At 41.3% G+C, this 12,803-nt stretch overlaps 1 protein-coding gene across 1 annotated transcript in view; it reads right to left on the bottom strand.

Moving 5' to 3' along the window:
- Nucleotides 1-2,863, bottom strand: part of PTPRJ (protein tyrosine phosphatase, receptor type J) — a 29,481-nt gene extending 26,618 nt beyond the window's left edge. Inside the window, exons 1-2 of the mRNA XM_008644298.2 lie at nt 2,783-2,863; nt 922-940 (exon numbers count right to left, since the gene is read on the bottom strand). Of these exons, the coding sequence (XP_008642520.1) occupies nt 922-940; nt 2,783-2,863 (100 nt within the window). The remainder of the gene's footprint in view (nt 1-921; nt 941-2,782) is intronic.
- Nucleotides 2,864-12,803: the final 9,940 nt, after the last annotated feature.

Here is a 12,803-nt window from a genome sequence, read left to right as displayed (position 1 = left end):
ACTGCACATTTCCTGGTTTTACCACTTTTCCTGGTTTCACCGCTTAACTTCTGTGAGATGATTTGAATTAGATTCAAGTGACTGCCACATTATTTCAGCCATCCACTGACTCTACATATGGTTTGGATGAAAGCTATCATGACCTGCTCTTTTCAGTACAGTTTTGTTTGAAATGAGTTAAACCAACTTGCAGACACATTCTGTGTGTGTGTTTTCTTCATCTATTGTCAGAAGTTTTGTTTAACCTGGCACAGCAATTTTGCCTCTTCCCCTCAGCATATTCCCCTCCTCCCCTCTCATATTCCCACAGTGCATTCCCACAAGGAAAGAAGAGACATGGCTCTATACCTAGAGCCAGAAAATTCACACTGATGTAGCACAGCCCAAAGCATAGAAACAGTTGATTCAGACCCTAGAATTTAAAGGCTAACTCATGTAAGCCTGATGTTCAATATTAAGGTAGAACTTAACTGCACACATTTTCAGAAATTTCTGCCACACGAACACTTGTTATCTTGACCAGTGCAGCAGTTCTAGACTCACTTCAGAAATTCTTTAAAAGCATCACTTTGTGTGCCCTTTGGTTTTGGGGTTTGTTTGGTTTTTATTGCCTTTCAGTGTATTTTCCCATCTTTCTAAGCACATTACACCTGTAATTGATTTTACCAGAACTCTCTACAAACTGAAAAGCAAAGGGATTACAGTACAGATTTATATCTTTAAATATCCTTAAGTGCACTGCAGGTATTACAGTCACTAAAATAACTGAGTATGCATTTTTAACTCCTATTACTAAAAATTCTTTCCAGGAAGCTTTTTTTTTAAATACTTTGCTTATACTGTTTGATGTTTCTTAAAAGAAATCAAGGTAATGAGAGTTATACAAAAAAAATAAAAAGCAAGCAACAGAATGATACTTACAAGCAATTGTACATCTGACCTGGAAAACAAAAACAAATAACAGAAATTAAAACTTTAAAACTACTGGAAGCTCAAATAAAATAACGACTGGTTTAATTAACATGAGGGGGGAAGAAATCTGTTTTAAAAAAGTCAGGATTTTTCAATCTGCAAGAGTCATACATAAAGTTCTACTGGCATAAAAATAACACCAAAAATACACTAAACTAGTAGAGAAAAAAATTCTAAACATGCTGGTAAAATGTTAGTTTCCACATTCTAAAAAAGACTAGTTTATTTTATCACCAAAAAAAAAAAATTTTTGAATAACATAAGCTGGTTATTTTGCACATAAAAATGTATAAACTAAATCTATAAGATCTTAGTTAAAACACACTTTAGTTAGTACCATCTCAGAAAAAAATGGCAGATGTCAGTTAGGTCTTTCTTATCAATAAGATTTTTCCTTTCATCCTTTTGCTGCATAAACCTTCTTATTACTTCTCCCAAAAGAATGTTTTACATTTTCTGAAGTGAACTCAGGGTAGTCAAAGTTCAAAACACTCGATGCATGCTCTGAAATCCAGTTTACACATGTGCACACATCCATAACATATCAGCAGTTGCCACTTAACTGCAGCCTGAAACTCCTCTGCTGGTAATACTGACAAACACACCAGAATTTTGCTTTGAGGATGATTTTTAGTCTTCAGACTTTGTACTTTACTTCCAAATAGCCATTTCCCTTCCTGTTGGTGTGAGATTTGGCCCATAAATTGTCGTATTCATGTCTCTCCAGGTGGCACCACAAAATGCTGCTTACAGGAGTGAAGTAAAAGCCCCAGACTGCAAGAGGTCTGCAAGAAGCAGTCTTTTACTTAAAGCACTTGGAACTTCTGTCTTCTCTACCCACAATCCATTTCTTAGCTATTTGGGCAATTCCATGAGCTAACTCAAAATAAGCAGCTATCTCACAAAACCCTGATGCAATGCTTGAATCCCAAGTCACTCACTCCCCCAGCTGTCACGCTGCTGGTGCCACAAGGAGCTCCACCAGCAGCAGCTGCTTGCACCAGTCATGGGTGGTCCAAGCAGACACACCTTCAAAAAGTAGTCAGAAAATACCATTAAATCTTATTCCCATGATGGTCTCAGTGCCACAGCAAGAAGAGTTTGGGCACTCTTCCTAGGCAAAAAAAGCCCTTGTAAGCATCAAAGCCCTAATTCCTGGTCTTCTCTAGCACAGCCCTAGGGACAACGCAGCACACAACAGACGTGGCACCGGATGCAGATGTCCTACTTACAAGTGTGAGGCTCCTCCTCAACCTGAGTTTTTGAGAGCTCAGCCAAACTGCAAGGCTATTTAGGAAGTGAGGAAATATTTGCCTGCACCCAGGTCAAGAGCACTTCTGCATTCCTTCACAAAGTGTCTGAGGAAGAAGAGCTCAAGAAGGAAACAGCCACTCAAGGCAGGAACACACTACCATGCAGGGTCCAGAGCAGAAGAGCTAAGCTGTGTGGAAACAGCTGCTGAATGGTGAGCAAGAGGTGAGAGCCCCTGAAATGCAGGGCAATCTACAAGCAGAGCCAAAAGGATGTTATGTTTATTAAGAAAGGGAACTCACAAGCAGAACAAAATCAACAAGAAATACCACAGGACTCAGCTACAGCGATTTCTGCAGCCCTACAGACAAAGACTCCAGAGCCTGACATCATTCACAACCCATCATCCTTCAGTTACTTTCTCTTCTGTAGAACTGCCTGAAAATGAACTTTCTCATCTTCTCCACAAATTTTGAGTTTAGAGGCACAGCATCCTTCCCAGGCAACAGCAACAACAGATATTATAGGACTGTGAAACAGGTATGCCACTATCAAGTACCCCGAACCCCTCCTTTTTATCATCCCATTTCTTCCCTGCCAGCTCAAACAAGGAACACGTTGATTCCTGTCCCATGGGCATCCGATCTAATGGCACATAATGACCAAGCTGATAGAAATTTGGTTGTACGGTCACATGGGGTTTTATTAAGGATGCTCAAACAACCTCAAAAAGGAAAGTTACACTAAAATTCCTGTCACATGGTTAATGAACTGCATCCCATCACTCCACTTGCTTATCACACCCTGACAACACTCCCTCACAATACCCTTCTGACTTTCCAGATCCCTATGTGCAAATCAACTTCAAAAAAATCACATCCCACTAGCAGCAGGCAGGCCTCCTTCTGAAACCCAAAGCCACACAAAACAAATGATCCCATTCCCAAGCATCAGCTTGCCTGACTCAGTCATTCCATGCTGTATTTTTCAACATCAGCCATGAACCAAACTGTTCTCCAACCTGACGTTATTCCTTAGTGAGAATTTATACAAAACACTTGTTTATGATTTCAGAGGATATTTGCACTTAACACCTGATTCTCCTTGCGTCTGCATTTAATATATCACGAGGCCTGCCATCTCTGCTTTTCTTTTCCAATGACAAAAATCCCTATTATTCATATATACAGCTGGGTAATTTCTTTAACTTCGGTGGAAATTTGGGTAGGGGTGGAACATCCCTAACCAAGAAAAGACAGCAAAATGCCAAATACTGACCATTTCAACTGAGAAACAGGAGAGAAAAGTATACACAAACCCATCACTGTCATCAGCTATGGCAAATAAATTTTTTCACGTGTCACACAGCCATGCTTAGGGCCTGATCAAAGGCTGCACGTTCCAGAGGAGGTGAGGAATTCATCTGCACTCACACAAGGTCTGTCCTGCGCTCCTTATGTGAGCAGTTTATTACTGACCAGGAGCTGGTGGTGTGTGATACATGCTGAATTCAGCTCCATCCTCCTCAGGTGCACACTGGGTTCCTACCTAACTGAGGAATTAATATTAGTCTCATGTGTGATTTTATCCAGGAAGAATTATGACTGCAGGAAAACTTCTTCAAAAATAGCGAGTGACTGAGAGGACCAAATCCCACTGATATTTGATCACCCAGAGTAAGATATTTTCACGAGCACGATTTAAAGCATGCCAGCTGTACACATGGACTGGGGGAGCCACAAGGAAGACAGCAGGGCAGGACTTCAGCTCAGCTTGGCTCTGCTGCCAAACTGTGCCCTCTAATGAAGCTGGGGTTCCCGCTCTGGGGAAAACCCGTGTGGACAGTAGCCAACCTACCTGCTCCAGTTTTTAAAACAATGTGGTTTGGTTCATGTAAATATAAGGCCAAAAGCTGGCTGAATAGTCAAAGTGAGCAAACCAAAAAAATCTTAGCCAAAAAAACCCTTAACCACAAATCCTTTCCAAGAACACCACTTGAGGTTGCTGCTTACTGTTTCTGGTGTGCTCACCAGTGTGTGCCTTGCGACTCAGATGCAGAAAGCCAGGGAGTTAATGGGACCCTTCACAAAGCTAATGATCTTTCAAGTGTGTACCGTCAGATCTTATCTTCTCCACCCATCCCTCCTCTCAGGTTTAGAGGAGTTTCACAAAAATATCACCAAGCTGTCACAGCGGTCTCCAAATTGCTTCTCAACACCCCTTCACCAAAGCAGCAGCATAATTAGGATCACTGCCCCACTAGGCAGGGCCCCTGCTCTCACACCTTTTTTTCCCCCTCCATGTTCACCCACCATTAGCTGTCCCACGTGCATAACTATGGGCTTCAGGACAAGCCACCACACAGCACCATCGTGATGGTTTTAAGACTCCAGGCTTGGCTTTGCTGATGCTGTCAGTCACCACCACTCAGCCAACAAACACTAACCGGCAAAGATGCAGTAGCCTGGCCACTTACAGACCTCTCTATCACCTCTGATATTTTGTACTTAGCACAGTCTTACTCAGGAAGCATTCCCACAGAAAGCTTTTACTCAAGGTCAGACAAGGTAAGTGAAAATCAAACTAAGGAATGCCACTGGGAAGCCTGGGAAGTAATGGAAATGGGATTGCCCAAGTATTGCATCCAGAGACTGATACAGCTTTCCAATACTTGCTGATTCTGTAGGATTTTTAAGGCATTGCCTGCTATTTCACCTGGGGACATTTTTGCACTTCCCTGGGAGTGCAAAGTCTAAATCAGCAGGGAGTGACACCTTTCTGCTGGAGACTGTTGTCCTGCAGGAAGACAAGGTGGGTTTGGAAAGATGAAATGTTTCTGTCTCTTAAAACCCATCTCAGGGTTGTTCCATCTCGTTCATTTCCATATTATTTCCAAATTAATGAAGTTTGTAGGCTTACAGCAGTGGGCAGGAAGAATGAGCTCACCTGAATTGGGGCATAGAACTATGTGCTTAAACCTGTTTGAACCTAGTTCAAGCAACATGACTTATCTGGACAACGTCTAGGTTTTGGGGCGGAAAAATATCATACTGGAAAATGAGTCAAAATACACTTGGGTAACATATTTTCCAATTTCTTTATAAAATGTCATAAATCTTCAACTGCAAAGCATTTCTCTGCATTTAAGCATAAAACTTCAGGTGCAAATCATTACACTATTACAAAACAGAATCATCAAAGTTGGAAGAGACCTTCAAGATCGTCCAGTACAACTGTCAAACCAGCACCACCATAATCACCCCTAAACCATATCCCCAAGTGCCACATCCAAACACCTCTTGAACACTTCCAGACAGCCTTTAATTTACACAAAGATATGCCAAGCCAAGAAAACCAGGTGTTTTCCCCTGTGCTTATTGTCCAACAAGAAAAAAGACAGTGTGGATAAAGCCTGTGTGCTGAAGGACTGCTAAGGTAACAGTTCAGTTACCAATTCCAGTGGCATTTGTGGATACTCAGCCCTCCTGTATCAGGTCCTTACTACTTGAAGGAGGAAATAATCAACAGGAGGCTAAGTCAGAAGCTAACATTTAATTATGTTACATAGTTTTACAGAAGATTGATTACTTTCTGGATTCAGTGCTAGAGTTTGGGACCGGTTTTCTTTTTTTCCCCTTTCTAGTGTATATTTACTCTGCTAAATTCACTTTAACTGTAGTCCACAACAGTTCTGGGTTTTTTTCATTCAAATCAACTCCAGATGATCTCAATAATACAATGCATTCACTTCCAATGGAAAATGGAAAATAGGCTGTGGCAAGTGTCAGTTCCACCTGTTTTCCCTCTGGTATTTTATGCAGGTACTCACAGCCCATACACAAAACACCATTTCGCAGAGTGTTTGCAGTAAGTGGGTTTATCCTGGAGTAAAAAAGCTCTAATTTTAGAAACAGCACAAAGTTTTTACAAGGTGTTTGGAGTCTTCTTTTAACCGTAAATGAGCAGCTCTGCTAATGAGCCTGCGCAGGCCCAGATGGAGATGCAGAACTCAGAAAAAAGAAGTAAGAGCTGGTGCTTGTTATGAACTGGGTGGGGCTGGACCCTCCTAGGCCACCCTGTTGCATTAGGGAACTGTGCAGAACACTGAAACAGCCATACACAACTGTGCACAGGCTATTTTGAGCTGTTATGCAGTTATGTGAGAGAGGAAAGACTATTTCCACTTTGCATGTATTTATATTTTGCCCCTGACATTTCTAAATTCTGACTTCCCTGAAGCAAGCCTTTCTGCAAAAAGAGACCAAATATAATTTTTTTTCCACTGGCTTTTATGAAAATATATGAGGACATTCCAGCCTGTGCAGCACCTCCAGTGAGCTAAAAATGCTGTGGAAGACAAAGCCTTTAAGAAAACCAAGATGAGACACCAAATAAAAATTTGTGATGACACATACCGAACAAAGTTCTTTTTTCCTCTCATGATTCTTCCAAGTTTTACCTGTATCTGCTTTTTAGCTGGCTAGCCTAGGAGCAAGGAGTTTTCTGGGCAACATATCCAAAATAAAGAGAAAAATATAGACACCAAAACCCAAACATGACTGCATTGCAACTGATAGCTCTTTCACCACTGACCCCAGAGAACACCATTAGACTTAATTCCAATGACTTCCAGATCAAACTTCAGTTTAAAATGTTTCCATGCAGGCCAGTACCAGCTCTGTTTCACCCAGACCTCCAGGTCCTCATTACTTACAAGCATTAGGTGCTGCAGACCACCTCAGAGTTCAGTAGAATCATTCTTCCATCTGAGGAAACAACAAAACTTCATACCAAAGAAAGGCTGAAAAGCTTAAATAATTCACATAACCCAGTAAGTTGTACATGTAATGCTTTTTCAGAGTTTTGCTGAACGACTTCATAAAGGGAACAGTGTGCTTACCTGACAATGGCAAGGAGTAACACTTAAAACAACTACTTACTGAACCCCAAATTGTTATCCTACTCAAGTTCCACGTCATATTGTGCTGGTTTCACCTGGGGCAGAGTTCACTTTCTCCACAGTGGCTGGTATGGGGCTATGTTTTGGATGTGGTATTCGGTTGCTGGCTGAGGTTAAACCACGACACTTACTGACATGGGTGGAACTGCAGATGGATGTGCAAAAGCAGTGCTTGAACTGAGAAAAAACTTCTAAGAGGAACTTCAAGTTAACACTGCCAGTCTTTTTTTTTTTTTTTTTTTTTTTTTAAAATTCCTGCATGCAGCTCAAGAGCACTATTTTTTCGCTCTGAGTCATTACTCAGGCACACCCTGGAAGAAGTAGGATACAATGAAAAAAAGGAGAAAGGAATTTAAAAAAAATACCCGGGTGGCAATGACACAACACTCGCTGTCGCCAAGTTAGCAGGGCTGGCCACCCAGGCACCATGGAAAATGCTCACCACAGCCAGCAGCTGCCTGGCCTTTGCAGCACAGACACGAAAATGAGCAGCATTTCCTGACAGAGCCCTATTTCAGATCTGCTTAGCTGAGTGCAGTCAGGACTCTCAAGTTTCTCTTATCACAAGGAGATTTCACTATCCTGTGCCAGACACCTTGGACTCTGCAGAGTCTTTGCTCAGGGAAGCGTTAAAAAATACTTTACAAGGAGAATAACATTGAGCTGGATTTAGTTTGAGAGTTTTCCAAGTGAAGCTAGTTGTAAAGGGATTTTAAAACTTACACTAAAGCTCAAAGACAACATCAAGAAAGATTATTTATACTGACAAAAAGGACCAAATTTTTGATCTATGACACCCTGTCTGGTGGCAGGAGAACCATGGCTTGTGAAAGCCTTCAAGCTTGCTCACACAGAGCTCAAAACTGTCTCGTTACACAGAAAATCTTTTTTTTTTCTGGCAGTCTTGATGGTGGTACATGAATGCTTTGCTCTTTCCTGCCTTAATTCTACACTTTTCTTAATACAGTTTATCTTTTTGTCCTTATTGGGGTCCTGAAAATTTCCTAATCTAAAAATCTGAGAGTTGTGCAGCTGGGAGAAACCAGCCTGTGACCACTGCCCAACACAGACTTCTCAGGCTAACCTTCATCTCCTCCTTCACGCTCTGTTGCTGTTTATTGCCATTCATTTATGCTCCTTCAGCACATTCAGTTCTAACTCCGTGTGAAATGCTCCACTAGAATCCAAATAAATTTTCTGTATGGCACTGCCCTCGCCCTGTAGCTGGGTAAATCTATCCGAAGGGAGGGAGGCAATCCTTCCCATCCCCGAACAGCTGCTTTGGTTCAGTAATGCAGTTTGAGACCACTAGAGGCCCCAGTAAAACCATCTAACTCCAGCCCAAGTGACAAACAGCAGGGAAATATGCCTGAATTCCCATAGAAGCTGACATTTGGAAAGCACAAGGCTAAGGATGACCACATTAAGAGTGTAAAATGTGGATGCAGATGTCAGCACCGCCTCAGATCCAGATTGTGGGAGATAATGACACCATGCTGAGCTGGCTTGGGCAGGCTCAGTGCATCTTCAAGCATCATAAACCTGTCACAAGGACAGTAATTTCATGCAATAAATTACTGGCTGGACCTTAGACTTTCTTCACACTGCTTATTTAAAAACTATCACATCTTCACCTGCACTGGTTTATAGTGAATCTACATTTTTTGATGGGACCTAAAAATCAAAGCAGCTCGACTTCCTCAAAACAAATGCAAATTGCCTTACAAGCAAAAAATGTGATGTTAAACCTTTTCCAGCTCCAAAATAAGCCAGAGATCTGGCTGATCTACAAGGATCAGATTATCACAAACACAAACAATTTGATTAAACAATGTTTTCCCATATGCTGTTTCCACACGCAGCACCACAGGGCTGCAAGGGACACCCTTGGGGTTTGCCTCCAACTGTCAGCCCATTTAATCCTTTAATGAATTGAAACTGTAGCAAAAGACAAATGGACTGCAAGCGTTCAAAACATGTAGTAGTACTCCTGGGAGGGAACAAAAGATCTCATTGTACAGCTCCACTAAGTTCATCTGGGGCTCTGGTAGAGTCTCTCTTTTCCTCCTCTTTGAACAGAAGCTGAATAGAAACAGGAATGAGAATTGGCTCCGCCATCACCCCATCACCAGACTCGCCTCTGTGAATACACTGAGGCTGCATGAGAAGTTATTCACCGACAACAACATGGGCTCTCTCTCATTTACCAGTCAATAGGCACGTCTCTCAAAGGTCAACTTCATGGCCATCTGGGAGGACTGGCTGTGGTGGAAAAGGGCTGGATGGCGCAGGGTCAGAACCCGAGATCAAACTGACAGAGCAGCCTGACCAGCTGCAAACTTTGTATTCCAGAAAAATAATATCCATGGCTTCTCTCTCCTTCCAAGACACATGAAGGAGTTACTGCTGATCTGTATATTTGACGTAGCTCTGATACAAATCAGCTAGTAGCTCATTTCAAACTCTTAAGAGGAAGATGTTTACGTTACTCATTACCAGTCTGGAAATACGCTCATTCCAAATAAATTGCACGTTGTATCACTGTGCAGCGTTTGCTTAGCCATGTATATCGCTTGAAAAAAGAAACCAAACCAAACCTAGAAAGCCTTCAAAGCTGAGTGTCAATTTTCCCAACATTTTGGTCATTGTTTGCTTAGAGCAACAGTACCACTGATGTGGCTTCGCACAGCTTCTGCTACCTCCGTACACTTATGGATTTTCTTCCACCTACACTACAACCCAGAACACAAAAGCATACCTCTTTCTATTGCATGGTCTTGGCAGACAAATCCAAAGTTTTTATAAAAGATTACTGAAAAAACTTTTAAAAATTGCAATTAAGTGAAAGATGAAAAGACAAAATTCATTAAATTTACCCAAACTTCTATTACCACTAAATGAAGATCCACTCCCAGTGAGTTTAACGATGAAGCACAACTATTTCATCAGAAATTCCCCCTCCACTTGAGGATGGTTCTTGCAAATTTTAAACACACAAGATTTTTAAAAAAACATCTCAAGTTCTGTTTCCGATGACGCATCCATGTATATTTTATACAGGCAGCCTTCTGTTTCACAGACTGCCTTGAGAAAATACGTTAAATGCACTTTGAAGTTTTATTAGAAGTACAGGTACACTATTAAGAATAATTGTGTCACACAGGCCTTCACAGCATCTGACAGTGTTCCCCTAATAGAAAAGCAGAAAGGAGCAGCAACAAGTGGAGTACCAACCTCCAAGCACTTTGGCAGGTTCTCCCTTTGGCAAAGTCTGTAGTAGCAATTATTGCCTCAACTACGGCTAAGAAAAAGAAGTGCGACATTAAAAAGTACTAATAGTGGTCAGGCACTGACTCTCCAGAAGACACTGGGGGTAGGGGAGGGCTTCATCAGTATCCTTGGGGTTTGCCTCCAACTGTCAGCCCATTTAATCCTTTAATGAATTGAAACTGTAGCAAAAGACAAATGGACTGCAAGCGTTCAAAACATGTAGTAGTACTCCTGGGAGGGAACAAAAGATCTCATTGTACAGCTCCACTAAGTTCATCTGGGGCTCTGGTAGAGTCTCTCTTTTCCTCCTCTTTGAACAGAAGCTGAATAGAAACAGGAATGAGAATTGGCTCCGCCATCACCCCATCACCAGACTCGCCTCTGTGAATACACTGAGGCTGCATGAGAAGTTATTCACCGACAACAACATGGGCTCTCTCTCATTTACCAGTCAATAGGCACGTCTCTCAAAGGTCAACTTCATGGCCATCTGGGGGGACTGGCTGGGGCGGAACAGGGCTGGATGGCGCAGGGTCAGAACCCGAGATCAAACTGACAGAGCAGCCTGACCAGCTGCAAACTTTGTATTCCAGAAAAATAATATCCATGGCTTCTCTCTCCTTCCAAGACACATGAAGGAGTTACTGCTGATCTGTATATTTGACGTAGCTCTGATACAAATCAGCTAGTAGCTCATTTCAAACTCTTAAGAGGAAGATGTTTACGTTACTCATTACCAGTCTGGAAATACGCTCATTCCAAATAAATTGCACATTGTATCACTGTGCAGCGTTTGCTTAGCCATGTATATCGCTTGAAAAAAGAAACCAAACCAAACCTAGAAAGCCTTCAAAGCTGAGTGTCAATTTTCCCAACATTTTGGTCATTGTTTGCTTAGAGCAACAGTACCACTGATGTGGCTTCGCACAGCTTCTGCTACCTCCGTACACTTATGGATTTTCTTCCACCTACACTACAACCCAGAACACAAAAGCATACCTCTTTCTATTGCATGGTCTTGGCAGACAAATCCAAAGTTTTTATAAAAGATTACTGAAAAAACTTTTAAAAATTGCAATTAAGTGAAAGATGAAAAGACAAAATTCATTAAATTTACCCAAACTTCTATTACCACTAAATGAAGATCCACTCCCAGTGAGTTTAACGATGAAGCACAACTATTTCATCAGAAATTCCCCCTCCACTTGAGGATGGTTCTTGCAAATTTTAAACACACAAGATTTTTAAAAAAACATCTCAAGTTCTGTTTCCGATGACGCATCCATGTATATTTTATACAGGCAGCCTTCTGTTTCACAGACTGCCTTGAGAAAATACGTTAAATGCACTTTGAAGTTTTATTAGAAGTACAGGTACACTATTAAGAATAATTGTGTCACACAGGCCTTCACAGCATCTGACAGTGTTCCCCTAATAGAAAAGCAGAAAGGAGCAGCAACAAGTGGAGTACCAACCTCCAAGCACTTTGGCAGGTTCTCCCTTTGGCAAAGTCTGTAGTAGCAATTATTGCCTCAACTACGGCTAAGAAAAAGAAGTGCGACATTAAAAAGTACTAATAGTGGTCAGGCACTGACTCTCCAGAAGACACTGGGGGTAGGGGAGGGCTTCATCAGTATTTCTCTTTTTCCTACCTATGCTATTAACCCCTTTAGTCTAATTATTTTTTAAAGCATATTTGGGACAGTTAGAAATTCAAATGGAGGGATGTCCCTGAGGTATCCTCAATGTATTTTAGTCTCTCTTAATATGTCTATACAAAATGGCAGGGTGAAAGATGAGCAGCAGGTACTACAATCAATCACAACTCATCCTTCCGCTTCATTTTTGCTGCTCTTCAACAACACATCAACACTTCCTTCAATTCATTATCATTTGATTCAAATTGAAAGTCACAAGAGTAGATTTCATTTTATTTCACCCACATTATATGTTCAGTGTCTTCGTAACAGTAGATGTGTTCTCTTTTGCTTCTCTGCCTTCAACAGACCACAAACATGGAAAGTGAAAAAATATCACTACTTCTCTAGAAGGTTTCTAACCTTGAGCTAAACTATAGAAAAAGTTTCCCTGCATCATTGCAAATTGCCTGGGAAACCTTGAAGGACAAGAACTTCATGATTTCCAGACAGACACATTTCTTTCTGGCCTGATGTTTAGCGTTTAATTTTTTATACTTTGCAATAGCTAAGGCATAACAGCTCTATCATATTCAGGGAGGAAACAAGGACATATCCAAAGCCAGCTAGCTAGAGCACATTCACTGCTATTATTTATTTGCACAAAAAACCCACCAAAAAACTAACCAAAAAACCCCAAACAAACAAAAAAA

The sequence above is a fragment of the Corvus brachyrhynchos genome, unplaced genomic scaffold, assembly GCF_000691975.1.
Source record: "Corvus brachyrhynchos isolate BGI_N302 unplaced genomic scaffold, ASM69197v1 scaffold62, whole genome shotgun sequence".
Classification (NCBI taxonomy): domain Eukaryota; kingdom Metazoa; phylum Chordata; class Aves; order Passeriformes; family Corvidae; genus Corvus; species Corvus brachyrhynchos.
Note: the sequence above shows the minus strand (reverse complement) of the source record. Positions and strands in the feature narration are given on the sequence as shown.